Genomic DNA, 22,712 nt, shown 5'->3' on the forward strand with positions numbered 1-22,712 from the left:
ATGAGTGTACCGCTCCACTGGATGTCCAAGAACATGAACCAGTACGGCCTCCTCCTCCTCTCTGCCTCTACTCTGGGTCTGAGTTCTTTGGAGTGGTTCTGTCTCTGGTGCAACGTCTCAATATTAGAATAAAAACATGAAAGTATAGTTTTGATACTTTATGCTGATTATTCCATATGGCAGTAGGCAAAGGGACTGATTGTAAGCATTGTAAGCATTTATTTATTTATTTATTTATTTTTCACATCAACGCTTTTTCTGTTCGTGTGAATGGGGTTCATAAAACATGTCTGATGAATTCTGGGCAAAATGACAGACCTCATAGCTGCTCCCAGGATACTGTGTTGATACTGCTGTTGGAATGATGGAAAGAAATCAAGTTCGTTTTTCATGTAGATCCAAGTCATTCCCTCCTGCGACTAAATGTGTTTTCCAGTCATCTCTCTCTCTCTCTCTCTCTCTCTCTCTCTCTCTCTCTCTCTCTCTCTCCCCCCATCTCCCTTTCACTGTGTAATTTCCTTCTGAAATTGAATTCAGATCGCTCCTCCACAGTTACTGATGGTGAAATATCTTACTCTCTTTCTATAATGGTCATAAGCCACACAGATTCATACAGGCATGCTCACACACACACACACACGCACGCACACACACACACACACACACACACACACACGCACACAGACACACACACACACACACACACAAACACACACAAACACACACACACACACACACACACACACACACACACACACACACACACACACACACACACACACACACACACACACACACACACACACACACACACACACACACACACACACACACACACAGAGAGACACCACTGCTCCAGCAGGCATCAATTTTGTATTGGAGATGCTGTAGCAGCACCATGTAGGCAGCTCTGATGCGTAGAGTGCAGAGTCGAGGAGCTCTGGCCATCCATCAGCCCAACACCGCTGCTCTGGGAGCAGCTGCCTCAGCCGCCGCTCCACACCTCATCAACACACAGGCCTGACCTCAGACCAGTTTCCATCTGTGACTGACACGCAGCTGCAAATGGCCTTTGTGTGCAAGGAAGAGGAGAGGAGAGAGCAGGTGGCGCTGGCATACCCATGTCCAATTTCAGCGTTAGGCTGATTTTCTGGGGCTCTCCGTCACTCTCTCTCTTTCTCTCTCTCTCCATCGTTCTCTCTTTCTCTCTCTCTCCCTCTCTCTCTCTCTCTCTCTCTCCATCGTTCTCTCTTTCTCTCTCTCTCCCTCTCTCTCTATCTCTCCCTCCCCCCTCTCTCTCTCTCTCTCTCTCTCTCTCTCTCTCTGTATTTCTATCTCTGTCAGTCCGTCTGCTCTCCCATCTGTCTCCCAAGGCCCCTGCCTCTAGCTGTGCGGCCGCTGCCGTTGTCCCGCCATCACTTATGTTTAGCGGCGCCTCCCTGTGTAAGCAGGACTCAGCACAAATGATCCGCCATACCTTCGTTTTTCAGCCGCTCGCAATTTTTTTTGCCACCGACATCGAGGCTCACCTCTCCGTCGCTTTCCCTGCCTGAAGGGCATCATCTGTTTACTCATTAGTTTTCGGGATTAAAATAGACCGGAGAGGGGCCTGTATGTGCGCTCAAGTGTCCCGGCCTGGCAATACATTTCAGCTCAGCCACAACCTGAGCATTGAGAATATCGCACAGACTTTTTACATGCATGTGTGTTTTGGAATCCCTTTTTTACCCTTTAGCAAGCCTCAGAGCATGACAGCGTGGACGCTGCAAAAATGTCCGAGGCAGCGTCCACTCACTGTATTGCTGAGCCCAAACGGCAGCCCTCCAGTCGTGTCCAGTTGAATGGAAATCAGATTGTAATCGGATACGTGGAGATCTGATGATGACCGGAGTAGCCAGAGCATCGCGGCGCAGTGGGGGCCGTTCAGCTGTCATCTTCCGTGTCCTGGGCTGACTGGACGGACATGCTCTACGGGACATTTCCTGCTGAAGCGTATTGATTTGCAGACATTTACACTGATCCCATCAAAGAGGGCTGCTCACTGGTAATGCTGCTGGTGCACTTCCCCTTTCATCAAGTGCCAGCAGAACACACCCTCTGAACGCCAGTCAAGAGTGGGGCTGAAACAGGATTAGCGTACATGCACATTTCCCCTTACATACCCTCAACGTGGCCTAAATACTTTGTCAGACCGTTTTTCTATTCTACTCCTTTTTTATATTCTTTGTTTTTACTTATTAATTACTCACATTTTTAAGTATACTGTTTACGTAATATACACATTGTTGTTATGTGTGTGTTCGCTTTGGACAAAGGCGTCTGCTAAGTAACGTAACCGTAACCGTAAAAACCTACACCCTTAAAATGAATGTGTTGAAAACAACACATCTCTGTGTCCAAATACAGACAACACAGTTTGTGTTGTTTCCAACACTTTGATTTTATTTTTTTGTTACACAATGTGTGTTGAAAATAACACAACTTATAGATAGGGACAACACAGTTTGTGTTGTTTCCAACACTTTGATTTTATCTTTTGTTACACAATGTGTGTTGAAAATAACACAACTTATAGATAGGGACAACACAGTTTGTGTTGTTTCCAACACTTAGATTTTTTTGTGACCCAATGTGTGTTGAAAATAACACAACTTATAGATAGGGGCAACACAGTGTGTGTTGTTTCCAACACATCCCTTTTAAGAGTGTACTGTACCTCATAGTGCAGGGCTACAGCGGGGCTGCCAAGCGGTACTGTACAGGGCTGCTGTACTGTGCACCATCTGTGTCGCTGTGCTCCGGCCTCCTGTGTCAGGGTGCATATTTATACCATCCACCTGCCAGAGCCCTAATGCCATCCCTCTGGGCGGTGACAACCTCTTGGCACAAATGAGGCTGTTGAAGCTGGGAAGCTCTGAGCCACATCTGCTGCCAGATGTCCAAAACGCACCTTTTTACCCCTGAGTTAGTTCCCACAGTCATCCCCGTGATTAAAAGACTGAGATCAAAAGAGCTTTCGAATGAACGAGCTCAACGAACCTGCTGAGTCAGAAAGACAGCATCTTGTATGAAGTCAGTGAACCTCTTTAGACTGTTGAAAAAACGTTGATTACAAGTTCATGATTTATCATTTGTGGGCAGTGCAGGAGGTGGGGATTGTGGATGTGAAAGAGTAGATGTGTCTGTCATAAAGTCACCTCCCACAACTGCACCCTTCTGCAGAGAGCGAACCCACCATTGACTCTTATGTGCACACATTCTGAGGTTTATATGGAGGGAATGTCTTTAACTGGCAGGAGCACTGGGGAGTGGGTAGGCCTGCTCCGAAATAGGGCATGAAACTCTTTGAAGCGCTCGGGAGAATCAGCAGGGTTATCTAACACATTGTTGACTGCAGGGGGGAGGATGGGTAGGGGTGTGTTGACATTACTGTTTGATGTGAGTGGCCCCCTCTGGTGACTGAGTTTTGTAACTGCAGCAGCCCATGACTAGTAATGATGTGTCATTGTTCCCTCAAAATCAACAGTTACAGTACAGTGCAGTTCAGTGCAGTGATGGAGAGAACCACAGCTACCCAGTCTCTTGGCATTGACATTAGCATAGACATAGACATAGCCAGCAACAGATACACACTAGTAGACCATCCTGTTCACAGTCCTTCCTGTTCCTTTCCATATTTGTGACCCTGTAAAGCGGAACCAGTCGTTTCGGTAAAATTTAGTAAATTAAGTTATTGTGCTCACGTGAACGGCCATGATCTAAGCTTTCCAACGATATGTATATCGAGGGTATTACACAAACTATCGCTAAGATAACCGCATCCAAAGTTGACATGGTTCTCCTGCCACGATATGCCAGAAGAGGAGAAATCACCTGTTTAAGCGGCGCGTGCACAACGGGAATGACAGCAAATGTGTTGAATCTTCGCCGGGTTTAACAGTCAAAACGTAGGTTTTTCAGTGAAATGCGTTCACGATATGAAACTGTAGACTGTATACAGCCGAATTAGGCGAAAACGTGAAATTCAACATTTTAACCCGGAAGTTTGTTATTGTTGATTTTCTCAAAATAACGATGTGCGCAAAACGACTGATTTCGCTTTGAATGGTCACATTTGATGTAACATATTCAATCATATCAATACAGCCATTCAATGTTAATGCATATATACACATACATAAATTACAATGTAAATGTACATGGTTCATTATATGAAATGACCATAATTTATTGCATACTAAGGCGTCTCTTATGTACCGTAATCTAGAACTACCAGAGCAGTCGGTGCGTTTGCTATAGTGTGTCTGTACGGAACATTGTGTCTTCAACAATCATGGGTCTGAGCCTGAGCAGAGGTTTCCGAGGGACTCCGGAAAAGCACACTTAACCATAGGAGTTACTGGATATGGTCTCTCAAAGTATTGCATTACTGTATTGATCCGTGCCCTGTCAGCGTGTGTGTGTGTGTGTGTGTGTGTGTGTGTGTGTGTGTGTGTGTGTGTGTGTGTGTGTGTGTGTGTGTGTGTGTGTGTGTGTGTGTGTGTGTGTGTGTGTGTGTGATGGGCACACAGGGAAGTGCTACGCTGATGCTGTAACACTAGCAGCCCTTTGTTACCTCCGAGCTCTCCACTATGGCTCCTTGTCCTCCAGTGCGTAGCCTACTGTTGTTCAGCGCAGTCGCTTACGACGTGTGTGGTCTGCCAGATATGTTCAGTGTTAGTATTGCGGGTATGTTCAAGGCCCTCTCAATAATTCATAAAGGAAAGCTCCTTGTGAACACCACATGGTGCTCGCTGTATGGTCAGTGTTATCTCAACCAACGGTCAGAGCAAAAACATTAATCTGTCTGTGTAGGCATACCAACAGGTTCCAATTAGAAATTATGATGAGAGAGGCTATACATTTGGGAAGAGTGTGTTGAATAAGCCCTGTATGAACAGTGTGTGTGTGTGTGTGTGTGTATAGGTTTGAATGGGGCTTCAGATGATGAGACGATGCTCAGCTTTTCCTTGCAGGAGAGCAGGTTAATGAACAGGCGAACGGGGAGCAGGCAGAGCATCCGAACATCTCCTCTCTTCTCGCGCCTGTCACCGGCTCTTCTTTCCCGCCGCGCCGAGCGACTCACTCCGAGCGCACACTCGTCTGTTCTCCACAAGTGACAGAATCAGGGCTGCTGCCTTTTATGTTTTTTTGGAAGGCACGTCTGTGAAGAATGCACCAGACGCCAGCTTATTTTATCTGATGAATAGTGTGTACAGAGAGATAGCACACAGCACCACCATTAGGAGTTCTAGTCACCACAGGGTTTCAGACTGGCTCCAAAGAAAGAAAAAAGAAAGAGAGCCTAAGCGACAGGCAAGAGAAGACAAAACACTTTTTAAAATCCCCATTTTTTTTTTTTTTTTTTAAAAAGGGTGCTGTTGTAACTTAATTAACGTCTGTGATAACTCTGTCTCTCTATCATCAGGAATATCTGACCTACAGTGAAGATATTCATTTCTCGCCCGGCGATCAGAGATGATATGTTTTAATCATACTGGGGGAATCTCATCTGGTGCACTTAGCGGAGAGCATGTCTTCTTAATTATGCTTTGTCTCTTCCTGGAGTGGTATCTTTAGACTCCAGGGCCCCTCAGGCTGCCTTTGATATTTAAATGATATCCACACTAACGCACTGGCTGGAGCTGCCGGATTTTTTTGGGACAGGAAGCGAGCGAGAGGGAGAGAGAGAGAGAGAGCGAGAGCGAGAGCGAGTGAGAGAAGGATAGAGGGAGTGAGTGAGAGAGGGAGGGAGGGAGGGAGGGAGAGAACGAGAGAGCGATGGAGGGGGTGGAGACAGGTAGAGGGGTAGAGACGGAGAGAAGCGGAGGTTGTTATTGTGCTATATTTGGGGATCCTGTGTGGGTGCATCTGTCTGGCATGTGAGAAAGTCTTCCTCTTCATCCTCCTCTTCCTCCTCCTCCTCCTCCTCGAGAGCCCAGATGGGACCATAGGTGGCGACTGGGGATTTTCTCCGTTGTGTGGAGATCCTGTTGGTGAGTTGCAGTTGCAGTTGCGGAGCTGGTCCTATTCAGACTCAAGGACTGTGCATCTATGGGTGTGTGCATGTGGGCATGAACGTGTGTGTGTGTGTGTGTGTGTGTGTGTGTGTTTATGTGTTTGTGTGTGTAGAGAGAGAGAGAGAACGAGAAAGACTTTGATCTTTTTTAAGACTGTGATCTTTTTTACTAAGTTGCTAATTATTACCGGCATTACGGCTGCCTATGATTACTGATGTGTTTTTTTTTTTTTTTTTAAAAAGAGCATTTTTGTTATTTAGACTCATTACATGATGAAGCGGGGAAACTGAGCAGATTGGTGATTCATTTGGCCTCAGAGAATTCATTTTGATTTTCTGTCAGCCTTCTGCGTGGCTGTCAGGGTGTTTGGGATCCTCTGTAGGTGAGACTCATAGCATGTGATGGCTCCGATTTGGACGGCAGCCACATACTTGCCTTTGCGGGCGAGAGAGGGGGGTCGCTGTAATTCACACTTTTCCATGAATGACTCACTGCTAAGCCAACCCAGGAGTCACTGGTGATGAGGACAAAACAACACCTTGCTCACTTTTACCTGGGGGGGGGAGGCGTTGCAATAGCTACTGAGAGATGGGCTGCCTGCGTCTCAGGGAAAGAGAGTGACAGAGAGAGATGGGGAGAAAGATGGAATGGGGGGAGAGAGAGAGATGGGGGAAAAGATGTGATGGTGAGAGAGAGAAAGAGAGAGAGAGAGAGAGAGTGACGGGAGAAAGTTAAATATGCTTATGTTAACACTTTGTTGTTCTGTCAGACAGTTGCCATCAATAATACATCCAGATAGAGTGCTTTCATCGCCTTCCTGGCTGCATCACTCTGGCAGCTGTGCGGGCACATCTGTGTCTTAGCACTAAGCATCCACACCACGAGAAGGACTAGCATAACTACCACAGCATGGTCCAAATCTATCAGAACAGTGCATATGGGTGTATGATTTCCTATCTCATAATACAGATCTGGATGTACAGTATGTAGGTTACCTGTGAGTGAAGCAACCCTAATGAGTGGCAAGAGTGAGGTCTCTGTGACTTTCAGGGCCCATCTGTTCAAGTGCCAGGGGTCATGTTGTAACTGGAGACATGCATGCGCTTTGCCGTACAGTAAGCAGTTTCCAAGAGTTGAGGGTCGAGGTGATTGTAGAATGCTTACATCGGGATTAACCTTGGACATATTGGAGTCAGCTCCCACCCCTTCTCTCTCTCTCTCTCTTTCTCTCTTTCTCTCTTTCTCTCTCTTTCTCCCTCTTTCTCTCCTTGTTTGTAAGGCTTTGACCTCAGCTTGGCTGATGCTGGAACCTATTAGTGTTAGGGCTGGTGTTACTTACCTCATTCCCTCTTACTCTCTCCCCCTCTATGAGTGTGTAGGGTGCTGACAGGGTGCTTGGCCCATCTCTCTCTCTCTCTCTCTCTCTCTGTCTCTCTCTCTCTCTCTCTCTCTCTGCGCAGGGTTCAGCCGATTCCTACACGAGTAGACCCTCGGATTCCGACCTGTCCCTGGAGGAGGACAAGGAGGCGTCTCGGCGTGAAGCCGAGCGCCAGGCGCAGCTGCAGCTCGACAGAGCCAAGGTGTGTGTGGCGGAGCTGGACTCGGCCCGAGCGAGCTACCGGATCTTCACGTGATTCGAATCATTTGGAATGCAAGCATCAAATGACAGTTTATTGACAGATGCAAGTCCTCATCAGCTTCATTTGCATGCCGAATGAGAATGAAGCGTTGTTGGTGCATTTCCATATGAAATCGGCTGAAAGTTGCCAAAAAACGTAAAACCTTATATCTACATTTAAACTTTACACTGATTCATTGAGGGGACACTTTTATCCGAAGCAACTTACAAAGAAGAATAGCTTTCAAATCACCATGTGATAATAAACCTTAGTTTAACAATATTACTGACTTCATATTCAACACAAAATAAGCAGAGGATGATAGTGCAGAGTTAAGTGTGCCAAGGGATGAATTCAAGAGAGATAGTCGTGGATGGAGAAAGAAGTGTTACGTTTGTTAAAGGTGTGTCTGGTAGTACTTTCCACCACTGCAGAAATACAGATTAGAATAGTACACATGAATACATGTACCTGCCAACGGCCTGGTACACAGGGACAGTCCCCCCATCTATTGCTGTATTGGCACTAATTTAACTTGTTCATTTCCCTGTCCCTGTCAATCTGATAGCAAGTCCTCCAGCATGGATTCCTCTCGGATTAGTATGCCGAGTGTGCCGTTGGGATCACCTTTACAGTAAATGAAGTCCGACAGAGAGACAGAAGACCAATGTTCACGTGCCAATGGTCATTTTTGCCGTCTCCGTGCAGGCCAAACCTGTAGCATTTGCCGTCAAGACGAATGTCAGTTACTGTGGGGCTCTGGATGACACCTGTCCTGTCGAGGGTGCAGCCATCAACTTTGAAACCAAAGAATTCCTACACATAAAAGAGGTGAGAGAGCCACAGGGTCAACCGTAAGTAAGGATGCATTTAAATCAATCCATGGCATTCACAGGCCTGATAGAGTTCAACGATAGAACGATGTCAAGAAAGGTTATTCTCTACATTGTCTTTGAATGTATTTGATCATTTCAGGCACAGATAATTTCCTGTCTATCAGCCCTGCATTCAAAATGTGTAACATGTAGAACAACCTTTCTTTACTGTGGAACGGTTTGGATCAGTGGTCTTCTGTGGCCCCTTTTCTATGAGAACGTAGTAGCTTGTAGCTTTATGTAGCAAATGAGTCCGTGACCCGTGTGCTGTTGCAGAAATACAACAATGACTGGTGGATCGGGCGCCTGGTGAAGGAGGGAGCGGACATCACCTTCATCCCCAGCCCTGTCAAGCTGGAAGCCATGAGGATAAAGCAAGAACAGAAAGCAGCCCAGAGGTTAGCGTGTGTGTGTGAATGCGCGCGCTGCGTGTGTGTGTGTTTTGTGTGTGTGTGTGTTGGGGGGGGGGTACATGTGTGTAACAGGAGTTGACATGTTATACTGTAGCATTACTGAGTTCATGTATACTGTAGTTTGGTTATAGCTAATACCACCAAACATCGTACTGTATGTGTGCAAGGAAAACCGGAGGTCACAGCATTTTTGTTCAGTCTCACTCTGGCTCAGTGTATAACAGTAGCAGTCAGTAGCACACTCTTAAAACAAATATGTTGAAAACAACACAAACTGTGTTTTTCCTATCTGGACACAGAAATATGTTAAAAAAAAACAACAACACAAGTTTTGATATTTTCAACACATTGTGTAACAAATAACAAAAGCAATGTGTTGGAAACCACACAAATTGTGTGGTCCCTATCTGGACACAGAGATGTGTTGTTTTCAACACGTTCATTTTAAGAGTGCACTCAGTAACAGCGCACTGTCCCGCAGGAAAGCTGGAAACGCCTCATCCAGGGGCTGGAGCTCCACACCGCCCTCTGCAGGTGAGTGAGTGTGCTGGAGGAACAGCCCTGTTATGTGGGCCTGCTGGAGCTAATATTGGGTCTTACTGTAATAATATTTTCAGACCGTAGAAGGCAGATGCTTTCACTGACCGTCAATTATAAATAAGCTCTCATGAATATGTATGTCAAAATGTTATAGTTTGGTGCATATCTCCTGAGTGTATGTTCTCCTGTTTTTGAAAGCCAAACAGAAGCAAAAGCAGGTACGTTTGTTTTGCGGACCGCTGTGTCAAACCGTGGCATCAGTGTCATCCATCATTCATAAAGCTCTGATCTGTATATCTGCACGATGAAATACCGCTTGTGTCTCAGAGTCTGTGTCTAAATGTGGGTCAGACATCAGTATTTTTGGAGGAGAACTCATTGGTGTGCTTCTGTGTTCTCCACTGCAGACGGAACATGTGCCGCCATATGACGTGGTTCCATCCATGAGACCGGTGGTGTTGGTTGGCCCCTCCCTGAAAGGCTACGAGGTAAGCCCCCTGTAACCCCCCCCCCCCACCCTTTAAATATTGAGTTGATCAAGCTGCATGTGTCTAGTTGTGTGCATGCATGCATGCGTGCGTTTTTGTGTAGATGCTCAGTCCTCCTGTGCATCAGTCATCAGTGTGTGTGTGTGTGTGTTTGAGATCTCTCTCTCTCTCTCTCTCTGTGTGTGTGTGTGTGTGTGTGTGTGTGTATGAGAGAGAGAGAGTGTATAGACGAGCTTCTGTGTAAATGTGTGTGTGTGTTTGTGTGTGTGTGTGCGTGTGTGTGCGTGTGTGTGCGTGTGTGTGTGTGTGTGCGTCTGTGTGTGTGTGTGTGTGTGTGTGTCTATGTGTGTGTCTGTGTATGTGTGTTTATGCGTTTGTATATGTGAGAAAGAATGTGTGATTGTGTGTCTATGTGCGTGTGCATGTGTGTGTGTGTGTGTGTGTGTGTGTGTGTGTGTGTGTGTGTGTGTGTGTGTGTGTGTGTGTGTGTGTGTGTGTGTGTGTGTGTGTGTGTGTGTGTGTGTGAAATATTCATGCCCTGCTCCACTGAAACGCTCCGGGAATGTTTCACAGGCATACGTCAGCCTGCTTCTCTCCCCTTCAGTAGGGGAGGAGAGAGAGAGAGAGAGAGAGAGAGAGAGAGAGAGAGAGAGAGAGAGAGAGAGAGAGAGAGAGAGAGAGGAGGGAGGCAGAGAGCAGGAGCTGGAGCAGGAGCAGCACCAGTGATTCTCTCCCCCTATTTCAGGAGACATCCATTCTCATGGCCAGGCTAAATTAAACCCCAGCACCAGCACCTCATACAAAGCGCATTAAAGTTTCAGTGCTCCCTCGCCCATGTTCGCCCTGCTTGTCTTCGCCCAGCTCTCGCCCCGCTTCAGTTCTGCTCCGTCCCGCTGTTCTGTCTTGCAGCAGTCTTCCCTTTTGAGGTTTACAGAGAGCATGAAAGCATGGGAGCAAAGATGGCATCATTTCATTTAGTCGAGTACATTCCTTTGGAGCAGTTATTTTATTCTGGAATTCACCGTCACTGTTCTATTTTATTCTGGAATTCACTGTTAAGGGCCGTTCACACCAAGAAAGATAACTATAAGGATAAACAAATATTGCTCTCGTTAATATGAATGACAACGTTCACACATAAACTATAACAATAATGACATGAAGAACGATATCATTGGGGATCACTTTCAGAGCGATTTTGAGAACGATAAAAAGCTAACAGCCAATCAGAACCCATCACATTTTAGCAATTACATTTGACTGTTACCAGAGCCATATATGGCTCTGACTGTTACTATTCAATACTATTCTGGAATTCACTGTTACTATTCTATACTATTCTGGAATTCTGTTCTATAATTTACATGTTTGCTAGGCTATTCACCGGGGGGAAATATCGTCTGCCTATTTGACTGTAGTAGAATCAAAATGTTTGCTGCCTGTGTCAGTTAGTAAAGATAACTAGTATATATTATACTGTACTATGTTTAATACTGTATATTTTATAACTCATCTTGGAATAACCATATTGATTCATATGGGTTTTAACCCACATATTCAAAATATTCTGTATTCAATTAACAGACTAATTTCTAATTTCTAATTTCCAATATCCACACATTCAGTTTTTATAGAAGTGATCAATGTATCTGTCTGACAGAGTCATGTGAATGTCAAGTGAGTGTCATGTTCATTCCCTGATAACATACATGATGTCATTGTGGTGATTTTAAAATACTCACTAGATGGTGCCAAAAGGTTGAAAATACATTGACAGTAATTGCTGCATGACTTGTGTCTGTGCCTCCTAAGATTGACTTACTGCATCACTATTAAGTGAAAACGTTCCATATCAACTCATGAGGTGACATCTTTATGCCTGTCATGCTATCACACCCACAGGTCACAGACATGATGCAGAAAGCTCTCTTTGACTTCCTAAAGCACAGATTTGACGGGAGGTAAGCGTTGCTGTCTCATCATACTATTATGTTCTCTGTTGGCATACTGTAGTTGGAAATAGATTCTTATTTAAGTCGAAAAATGAATTCTTATTTTCTTATTCTTTTCAGAATCTCGATCACGCGAGTGACCGCAGATCTGTCTTTAGCCAAGAGGTCGGTCATCAAGAAGCCCATGATGGAGAGGACCAGCACTCGCAGCAGTCTGGGTGAGTCAAGCACTCGGGTCTTCAGCCAAATGCATATTCAGCTGAAATTTAAGTCAAGGGCAGTAAAAAAAACCTCATGGTTTCAGTCAGAACATTGATGGTACACTTGTCAAATCCGTGTCTGTTGTCAGAAACCGCAACGTATTGCTTGAGCCCTCACTCAGTGTCGATCCCCACATTTAAATCCCTCACTAAGACGGCATTCTTTCACCTCCAGAACATTGCCCCACTCGCTCCTTTCTGCCACTGATGCACAAACCCTGGTTCACCCCTTCAGTATGTCCCGTCTAGACTGCAGCAACTCCGCCTCCCCACTAAATCACTTCAAAGAATACAATGCATTCACAACTTTAAGATCTGCTCACATCACCCCTATTCTTTCTCAGCTTCACTGGCTACCGGTTCTGTCCCGAATCACATTCTACTTCTCACTTTCAAAAGCCCTCCATGACCTTGCTCTTCTTTACCTCTGTGACCTTCTGATCCCTTAAGTAGGGTTCAGACTATAGATTCCCGACGAGACGAGACAAGCTACGACGTTCTAAAACCTTGTGACTGCGATTAAACATGTTTTGAGAAGGCTTGCGATGGCTTGCAACTACGTGCAACTTCTAAGTCACACCGCTGCAACTTGTCTCGTCTCGTCGCGTTGGGAATCGTTGGTGTGAATCAGGCTTTACACTCCTTCCGGCTTCCTCAGATCCTCTAACCAGAGTCTCCTCTCTGTCCCCCACACCAGACTCTCTACCCTGGGTGGCAGGTCTTTCAGTGCCCTGACCCCTTTGTCTGTTTGTTGTCGTGTGCTCTGTTTGTGTTGACTTTTTAAAGTGACCTTGAGTCTGAGAAAGGTGCTTTATAAGTAAAACGTATTTTTATTTATTGTTATTATTCATATTGTGTCCATATTATTTGTGTTTGTGTCATTTGAGGTCAACAACAATGTGTGCTGTCACATTTTTGTCTGATTTGTAATCCACATGTCCACGTGGTTATGTGCCACTGCAGCGGAGGTCCAGAGTGAGATTGAGAGGATCTTTGAGCTGGCCAAGAGCCTGCAGCTGGTGGTGTTGGACGCGGACACCATAAACCACCCAACACAGCTCCTCAAGACCTCCCTGGCCCCCATCATCGTCTACGTCAAGGTGTCCTCACCAAAGGTACAAACTTTATCAACTCCATCAACTCTATATCCCCGTTGAGATGTGAATGAGACTGTTATAAAAAAAAGGGCAAAATGTTTGTTTATGAAATGAGTGTCCTTCCAGATGCATATAATTTTTTATAAGGACTGTAAAAAAAACACCTTCCCAATGTGTTGCAGTGTTTCCCTCTCCATCTGCTGTTGGTGTGTTCACTCATTTGAATTTCTATTATATTTCTCTCACACCCTACCCTACCCCACCCAACCACCACCCCTCCATCTCAGGTCCTGCAGAGACTTATAAAGTCCAGGGGGAAATCGCAGAGCAAACACCTCAACGTTCAAATGATGGCTGGTGACAAACTGGCACAGTGTCCTCCGGTAATGCTGGTGCAGTCTCCTCTCTTGTCACATGTACTCCAGTACTCTTCATATTGTCTGTTAACAATATGAAGAGCTCAACACGATGTCCCATACTGCACGTCATGTTAAAGCACACTGAACGACCACTGTGTGTGATCATGTGCTATATAAAGAACATACAGTAATTTCTTGTGTATTAGCCGCATTGTGTAAGCTGCAGGACATTGTTTTATGCAGGTTGAAAGAAACAAAACTACATTAATACCATATTAACTGCCCATGTGCATTAACCTCATAGCTGAATACATCAATGTATAAGCCGCGGCTAATAGTTGGGAAATTACAGTACAGCTCTTGTAATCAGCACTTACTGTAGATTAATTCAGAAGTTTATTAAAGATGACATTATCTCTTGTACAGTGTGTGCACTAAGGTGTGACTATTTGAGCTTCCAGTACACCCTGTGCTGTCATGTCCATTTCAGGAGATGTTTGATGTCATTCTGGATGAGAATCAGCTGGAGGACGCCTGCGAGCACTTAGCCGAGTATCTGGACTTCTACTGGCGGGCCACACACTTTCCTGGATCTGCTCCCGTCTACCCTTTAGTAGAGCAAAACGCAGCCACCCCTCCCTCAGCCAACTCCAGCCAACAGGTCTGCTGAGCTGAGCTGCCTGAGTGATTATGGCATTAGCTGCACGTGCTTGTTATTTAGAGTTGAACTTTGATAGGCAACAGATTAGCGCCTGCAGTTTATTTTATATCCGGAACATTAGCAGGCATGGCAGTGTTTTAAAATCCATTATAGAACTTTTAACTGTTAATGGTCAATGTGTGTGTGAATTTCTCCATCATCTGTATTGTTTGCATGGAATTCCTTTTGAACTGAGAGAATGTAGTAGGCACTTGCTGAATCTTGTTAAGCATTTTATTAGAAGATGTGAAAGACGTCAAGAGACAGTGAGACCAAGATTCAAATTTAAGTGGAATGAATACTTTCCAATACCCATATAAGAGATGGTCCTGCTCTGAAATTAGTTTGATTTTCCCTATACATTTACACTTCTTTAATGATAGTAATATTTTTAAGTGCTCACTGTGATTGCCTGTTATTCTTCTCATCAGTTCTCAGAGACACAAGAATTGATTGAATGAGCACTTCAAGGGTCAAGGTAAGTCAAGAGTTTTATTTGACGCCGGTGACATCCATCTATCATCAGGTTGTGCTCCAGTTCCTCTGTAAGATGACTTAATCCCCTTGTTTCTTTTGTCTGGTTGTTTTTCTCCTTTGCTCTGGCAGGTGGGCCCAAGTGGAGAGAAGAAGCTTCCGGACCGTTGCTGACTGGAGCCTCTGGTTCTCCAGGGCCTGCAGATCTCAGCCTCCCCGACCGAGGGCTCAGCAGGTTGCCCAGGGGCAGATCAGGATGGAGAGCTGGAGGCTGAGGAGGAACGGAGGAGGAGGAGGAGGAGGAGGAGGAGGAGGAAGAGATGGAGAACGGGCTCCCGCCAATCCAAGAGCACAGACGGTGACTAAAGACCCATCCGAGCTGCCGACCCTGCCCCCTTCTCCCACTCCCAGGAAAAACACATGACTCAGGTGCACCTGCTGCAGCACAATACCCCTAATCCCACTCCACCTGCCACCCTACACACAAGCACACAACTCACACACACACACACACACACACAGAGCGGACCGACCGTCCGAACATCACCAGGACCACTGTCCATGTCACCGAAGTTTGAACAGATCGAGGCTTTGTTCATGCCAGCCGCCAGCTGACCTCTAGAACACCCTGTCCCCACTAACATCACCGTCCGTCAGGTAGTATGTGGCTCTTCTGCTTCTCTGCTCTAAGTGTCCACATTCGCCCACTGCTCTTAGCATCCACCACGAGCCGGACCGAGGCCTCGCTGCAGCGTTGTGTGTCCAGTCTTGGTTTTTAGTAGCACTGGGTGATTGGCAGTTGACACTACAGAGGGGAAGCTACCACAGAATGGAAGCCAAAACAACACGAAGCCACATTTTATGAAAATGCATGAGCAAAGGCAAGCAATAAAAAATACCTTGGGACTTTATTTTAATAAATGGCGATTCTGGGGTGATTCCTGATGAGTGGTTAAAATGGTTCAACTAGAGTTTGATTGGAGTTTGATGAGAGTTCAACTTTCCGTATATTTGCTTTGCCAGTTTGTCAAACAATTTGTAGAGTTCAGGGAATGGAGTCACCTTTACTTCATTACTGTTTGTTAATTAAAGCGCCTAGGTGTTGTATTTCAAGCCAGTGGCGTAAAATCAGTCTATCTGCTTTTATTAGTTTTCAAATTGAATTTTCAACTGCATGTGTTTGGTTATTGTGCTGGTAATTATGCAGTTATGTTATTTCACACTGTTGTCACTTCTTTTTTGGTAGTATCACAACTTGGAATTTTGAGTGTTTTGTGGCACCTCGTTTCACTGTTGTTGTGAGTTAATGACAACAGCGTTTCTGTGGCTTGTGCAAAAGAAAAGGGACTCCCTGAAAATATGAATTTATGCTGTTTTTCAGAGACCTCTGTTCTAGGAAATCTGTGAATTTGTAAGCTCTTTTTTAATTTTATGTTCATAATAACTATTTGCTGGAAATTAGATACACTGTTATGGATGTGGTGGCATGGCAGAAATGTCTCATTTTGACAGGGAATAGTGTTTATAACCAAAAAGAATGACAATGTCATGATTCTATTCCAAATCTGGACATAGCTAAACATCATCATTCACCAACAATTGTTGATCTTTAGGACTAATTTGCAAATTCTCTCTCAATCTCCCTGTCTTTTGATTTCTTTCTCTTTTTAGTTCCCCCTCTCTCACACACAGATGACACACACACAAACACAGTCACACTGTTACAGGAGTTACCTAGAATGTGCAGTACTCTTTGCATGCCTTATCGCTACATGGCCTCTAGTCTGGCCATGGAACATTCCAGCACAGGAGTGTGTCATCTGATTCTAATGTCTTACACTACCACTGTGCACACCTTAGTCCCTCTAAGGTGCCCTCTGAGCAAGTACAAGGATCTTAGCGCCCTCTAGTGGTGGATACAAATGCAGTTATTGACAGGGTTGTACCCAACTGAATGACATACAATTTAAAGTAGTTAGATTGGGAATATAATTAAAGAAGAGATTTGACAATCAATGCCACTGTTACTTTTGCGTGTTTTCAACATTTTTGCTGTTTCTTATCTTTTAGATCTCCATTCCTTTTTTTTCTCTTCTGTTGCATGCAATTGCACAGCTGATAGAAATGTAACAGTATAGGCTTTTAATTTTACTCTCTTCAAACTGACAGAAAAAGAAAGATTTTGTTTATCTTGCCCATACGAGAACAGAATGTGAAATGCCATGAGCTCAGATGTCCTCAGCTGTGCTTTTAAATTTGACCACAAAGCTTGTCAAGAAACACTTAAGTAGTATTTGACAAACCCTAATAGTATATGGTGCTTAATTCAATCGAATGTGACTTGCACAAATGGCCAGCTCTGCTTTAATGTACAATTATATTGGGTTGTCCTGAAGCATCAGTTACACTGGCATATTATCATTTGGATGGGAATTGGGGTTGGTGACTGAAGAGAGGCCATGTTTGACATGTTCTCCAGGGATGCCTCTCTTTTGGCCTTTTATACACCCTCCCTTCCTTCCTCGATCCTCGATCCTTGTCCTCACTGATCTAGACAAAGAATAATGGGGCGGCAACAATGGGATAGTCTATCCAGTGTTAGTTATAGCAGAGACAGTTATATATGACTTAAAAAAGACTTTGGTTATAGATCAGTGGGAATAAGCCTCGAGGACCGACCGAGCATCGAGGAGAGAGTTTGAGAGCCACCCCAGCTCTGTGAGGGAATTACAGCATGATTGCTTCCGCCTGCGTCTGCCATCAACAAACAGCTGCACTGCACTGCACCTCCAGGCTTACAGCTCACAGGTCTGGCATCTGTAGTCCTGCCTGCATTTTTTCTTATAAGTACATTACATAGTGTGGAAACGCACCCCATATCTATCAGCGAGCTTTTGGGGGTAAACATTCTTCTATCAGCAGACAAAAAAAATAGCATACACAAATACGCATCCTGTGGTAACTGAAACACATAGCCTATGTAAAGACATGAACAGTGGCCGCATGAGGAGACAATGGATGTTAACGTAGCAGGTAGATAAACAGCTTTCTCTATATTCTACTCATACTGGCATTTATCTGCATTGAAATCATCTAGCCACTGATGTATCAGCACAAAACTGCATAGAGATGAGAACAGACATTACACACTCGTGCATATTAATACAGTGTTGCCGTTTAAACCAGGCTTCCATGGGAACATAGTTGATAAAGCATCCCAGGATTCCTGTGGTGGTCTTCCCTCTTTCTGGAAAACAAAATGGAATCTTCTCATGTACCCTGAAGCACGGTTAATTGTTTTTCTCTGTTGTATCCTGTCATGACATACTTCCTCTCTTGGTAATTTTGACAATGACAGCAATCCAGAGAAGTGTTCTTCGGAAACCCAAAGCACAATCATGTTTTGGTGGTGGTGTATTTTGTTTTTCACGTCTCTGTTGTTGACAGACATACTGTACCCAAACTCTGTATGCAATACTGAGTCTACCACTGCCTCCTCCACTGCAACAGAGGTCCGGATCAACACAATTGCACTATCGTCATTTTCTATGTCTGCTTTCCGATGCAATAAATGCACTGATGATGAATTCAGTACTCACTGCTACTTACAATGCTGTTCTAATCTGGCATTTCCCAATCACCACCTTTCTGGAAGATAAAATTGAGTGAATCAATAAATTGTTAATTAATAAAATGTTCTATCTGATGCTGTATAGAATGCCTCTCTATTCAATAAAAAAAATGATAGAGGATAAGATTGAGTCATTTTCAAAGTCTTACAGTGTTCTTTTCTGCTAAGGTCCAACAGAAATGCAAACTCATGCTAGATGTGTTGCTTGGAAATGAACATGCGTTCACATCAGTATGCCAGTAGTATCACCACTAGGAGGCAGCATAGGAACACTAGGAAGCAGTATAGGAATACTAGGTGACAATAGAAAACAAACCTTGTGCTCTCACAATGAAATCACTTCCTGTTACTGAATGCCTGGCATTGTGCTACTCACTGGATATTCACCATGATTGAAATAACCTTTGTACTGAAGGACCCATAGACCAACATTGATGTCTATGCCAAATACCGAGGGCTTTGAGATGAGATAACAGGTACAAAGCACGTGTCCTATCCTCTCAATTCTGGGGAAAAGTCTCTGTCTCTGTACAAAAGGCCTTGTCACAAACCATACATAAGGATAATGGTGTTAGGGTTATTACAGTGTTATACAATCCTTTTGATAAGGATGGGTCTACTACACACACAACACAACTTAGATTGTATTTGTTGTGGGTAAATGAGCCAGACTGATTGTAAATAGAGTTTAGTGCATTAATGTCAGACTGGCTGTTTGTGGGGCTGCTGGACTGGAGTGTCTGAGTGGGGAGGGACTGCAGGCCCAGTGGCTCAGATGTTCATTAGCACCTACTAATCAGACTCCTCTCACCTACCCGGACACCCAGCGGCTGCCAGCGACCTGCACTGGGCGACACTCACTCTCTCCCTTTCTCTGTCTCTCTCTCTCTCTCAGTCTGTCTCTATCTTTCTCTCTCCCTCTCTCTCTCTGTCTCTCTTTCTCTCCCTATCTCTGTCTCTTTCTCTCTCTCTTTCTATTTCTCTCTCTGTCTCTCTGTCTCTCTCTCTCTCTCTCTCTCTCGTTCTCCGGCTGTCTCTTTCTCCTGTGGAGGGGGTGCACAGTGTGGGCGAGGGGTCCGTGGGTGGTGGTCTGGTGTGTGGGTGGTGGTCGGTGGCTCTCTGGCCCAGCTGTGTGCTGATGGTGGAGTGGAGGGCCGTGTCAGAGAGGGCTCGTCAGGGGGGCACTCGTAATCAGGGCCTGCTGCTCCACCGGCTGTCCCCAAACCCTGGATGACCCTCCACAGAACGGAGAGAGAGAGAAGAGAGAGAAGAGAGGGAGAAGAGAAAAGAGAGAGGGAGAGAAAAGAGAGGGAGAGAGAGAGTGAGAGAGAAGAGAAAAGAGAGAGGGAGAGGAGAGAGAGAGAGAGAGAGAAAAGAGAGAGGGAGAAGAGAGAGAGAGGAGGGTTTAGGAGAGGACAGAGGGTTAGTTGTCCCTCGTGTGATCCCTGCTGTTCGCACGTGATCCCTGTTCACCTTTGACTGTTGCCGTGGCCCTGTCGCATTAGAACCAGGCAGTGTTTCCATATGCTACTTCCCTGCCTGAATTTATGCTCCATTTCCCTTATGAAGCTTGCTGATCAAATGTTGTGTGTGTGTGTGTGTGTGTGTGTGTGTGTGTGTGTGTGTGTGTTTTCATTTTTTCATTTTCCAAATGACACAGCCATCTGTCATATCAAGAGAGTAGGCACTACATTTTTCTCTCAGATGGTCACTGCGGCGAACAAGCCAAATGCCTCTGGTCTCCCAACAAGCGCAGGTGCTGTTTTCTACTAATCCCGCAATACATATTTCATATTGTAACCAGGCTGTGTAAGCTCCTTGTTGCTTCCCATGAAGCATTTCAAATGAGCATTTCCCTCTTCTTTCTCAAGTCATGTTGTAGTTTTCTTTTTGTGTCATGTGTAGATGACTCACTCAGATTCAGGCCCTGAGCTCTTTTGTGTGGCAGTAATTAGTGTGTGGATAGCCCACTTTGTTATTCATCATCCACTGTACCAAGAGGCGTATCCATTCCTTACAGTAGAATAAAGAAATCACTGTGTTCTACATAGATGACAATGTAATGAATAATAATAATAATAATAAAAACTTTGCCAGATGGCCTGAGCATTGTGTATGTATTTATATATTATCGGAGACCCCCTGCTCACCTCGTCTTTGGCTTTGCACTTCCTCCCTCTCCGTTTCCGCAGCAGATTGCAAGACGTCAGTCAGTTCCTCTGATTTATGCAGACCCACCTGCCCCGTCTGTCCTGCGCCCCTTTACTGTATCAGAGCAACTCTGCTCCTGCATACTGGATGGCTCCCTGCTGGACGCGGTCACTGTGCCGCTCGGGAGCCATGGACCAGGGCACTGGCCCCTGAGCACAATACACTTCCTGCTTTAGGGTCAGATGCATACTGTAGCAGGCTTGCCAGATTTTAAATTCCTTTCTTTTTTTGTAATCACTTCCTCCGCTGATGGAGAGAATTGTGTTTGTATATGCAGTGTTTTCCGTCTTTATCCCTTTAGATTATGGATATCCAGCATGCTAAATCAGATGTTGCCTCCTCGGCAAGGCCTCTGGTCAGTATTGTGGTTATCCCAAAGTAATGGCATTAAACCATGAAACTGTTTTACAGGCAGCTGTCGGGAAGGATTAGATGACAAATTCCTGTGCTGTCCAACACCATTGGCTGAGCGAAATGAGTTTCATCTCCAAAATCTGATTTTGGGGTCTGAGAGGACGTCAATCTGCTGGTGGATTACATATTGTTTACTTGTCCGACAAAGACAAGTGTCATTATGGCAGAGAGACAATCTTAGAATTTATTCATAGGAAGAACTAGACACAGCAGACTTATATCTGCTTACTTGCTCTTCTTAAATTGTGTGTTAGTTCTGAAAAATATTGTGTCCAAAATATTTAATTAAAGTATCATAAAGCATATTATCATAATATTCATCTAACAAATAAACTGTATCACTATTTTGATGTTGTCAAGACACAGTTTAACCAGAGAGGGTTAAAGCGGAGTAATGAGGGATCTTTGGTTTAGCCTATACTGCCTGTATGATGTCTCTGTGCCCTGACAGTGTTTTACATTTAAAGCCAAAGTTATCTCCCAGTTTAAGTAAGAGTTTGTCCCTGTGGGATTTTTTTTTCTTTATCACATAGTGACTGGGGCCTCATGAGGCCATTTCTCAGCAGGTCAATCCCACTCAGCTAAGCAAACACACACAGCCAGTGGTCAAAGGCCAGCTTGCCTCATATCTAAATAACCCCGACCTAAAGCTGACTATAGCCTACGCAAGGCAACATATTCGTTCCTGAGTCATTTTTCTAGAGAAAGTTCTTAAATCACCACTAGGTAAATTACCATGCTAACCAGGAGCATTGCTCACAAAATTAGGCCTACCCATCATCATCTAATCCCCAAACTGCCAAATTACAGTTCAATATTTGAAACAAAAGGCCTATAGTCTAGAGTAGTGGGTGAAATATAATATACATATTGAAACGTTATGTCACACATGAAAAAATATTGTGTATCTTTGTCTGGGAATTTGTCTTGAACACTAAGACTTAACCGTGAGGTAACATGAACAGAGAGTTGTAGTGATGAAGGCTATAGCCGTCACTGTTGTGTATTGCACTGGAGGAATGGCAAGTAAGGTGCTAAAACAAACACACACAGCCCCCTCAACATGAAAGAGAGTCCATTAGGGAGGAATAAAATGGTCTGTGGGTTCAATTGTCCGCGAATCCGCCAATCGATCCGACAATCTGCTGTCAATCTGATGATTCAGTCTAAAGACAGTACAACCCCCATGAGACCAATGACCTGAAAGAAAATGACAAGGCAACGTCAAATGATATTTGTATAAAAGAAAATCTTGTTTTATAGCCTTCAATATCCTGTGTTATTTCTAATAAGATAACCTATGTAGATGTTTTAAGAAAATACGATTAATTTTAAATAGCCTTAGCGAGTTCAGGGGGAAATTAACATTAGTGACTGAATAAGATAACGATTTAGCAAAACGGGAAATAGCCTAATAAAGGCTTTATTTCATTGTTATAGTGTTGGTAATTCCATCATGTTGAATTCCAACTTTCCCGAAGGAGTTGATCTTGGGGAAAATGCATCCAGGGGCAGTGAAACGAAATGTGACACAGTCAGGAATAAATCCCGCGAGCCCATTGGCTGCTGATGCCTTGTATAAAACGCTGCGGCACTTACTTCAATCACATCAACTGCGGG

At 44.5% G+C, this 22,712-nt stretch overlaps 1 protein-coding gene across 1 annotated transcript; it reads left to right on the top strand.

The window, feature by feature from the left end:
* On the top strand, nucleotides 1–15,104 carry cacnb3b (calcium channel, voltage-dependent, beta 3b). Its single transcript, XM_062542012.1, has 15 exons — nucleotides 1–41; nucleotides 5,927–5,970; nucleotides 7,509–7,639; nucleotides 8,387–8,509; nucleotides 8,830–8,951; nucleotides 9,448–9,500; nucleotides 9,705–9,724; nucleotides 9,914–9,994; nucleotides 11,897–11,955; nucleotides 12,067–12,164; nucleotides 13,170–13,321; nucleotides 13,591–13,686; nucleotides 14,153–14,323; nucleotides 14,794–14,840; nucleotides 14,969–15,104. The coding sequence occupies exons 1-14, from the start codon at nucleotides 1–3 to the stop codon at nucleotides 14,821–14,823; spliced, it is 1,221 nt and encodes a 406-aa protein (XP_062397996.1). The 3' UTR covers nucleotides 14,824–14,840; nucleotides 14,969–15,104.
* Nucleotides 15,105–22,712: the final 7,608 nt, after the last annotated feature.

Source organism: Sardina pilchardus, chromosome 7, assembly GCF_963854185.1.
Source record: "Sardina pilchardus chromosome 7, fSarPil1.1, whole genome shotgun sequence".
In the NCBI taxonomy this organism is placed as follows: domain Eukaryota; kingdom Metazoa; phylum Chordata; class Actinopteri; order Clupeiformes; family Clupeidae; genus Sardina; species Sardina pilchardus.

What these genes read in the sequence shown, in the direction of transcription:
- cacnb3b (XM_062542012.1), top strand. Translation starts at nt 1, where the DNA reads ATGAGTGTACCGCTCCACTGGATGTCCAAGAACATGAACCA. An exon ending in TGCAGCTCGACAGAGCCAAG is followed by an intron (nt 7,640 to 8,386) that starts GTGTGTGTGGCG and finishes GTCTCCGTGCAG; the next exon opens with GCCAAACCTGTAGCATTTGC. An exon ending in AACTGGCACAGTGTCCTCCG is followed by an intron (nt 13,687 to 14,152) that starts GTAATGCTGGTG and finishes TGTCCATTTCAG; the next exon opens with GAGATGTTTGATGTCATTCT.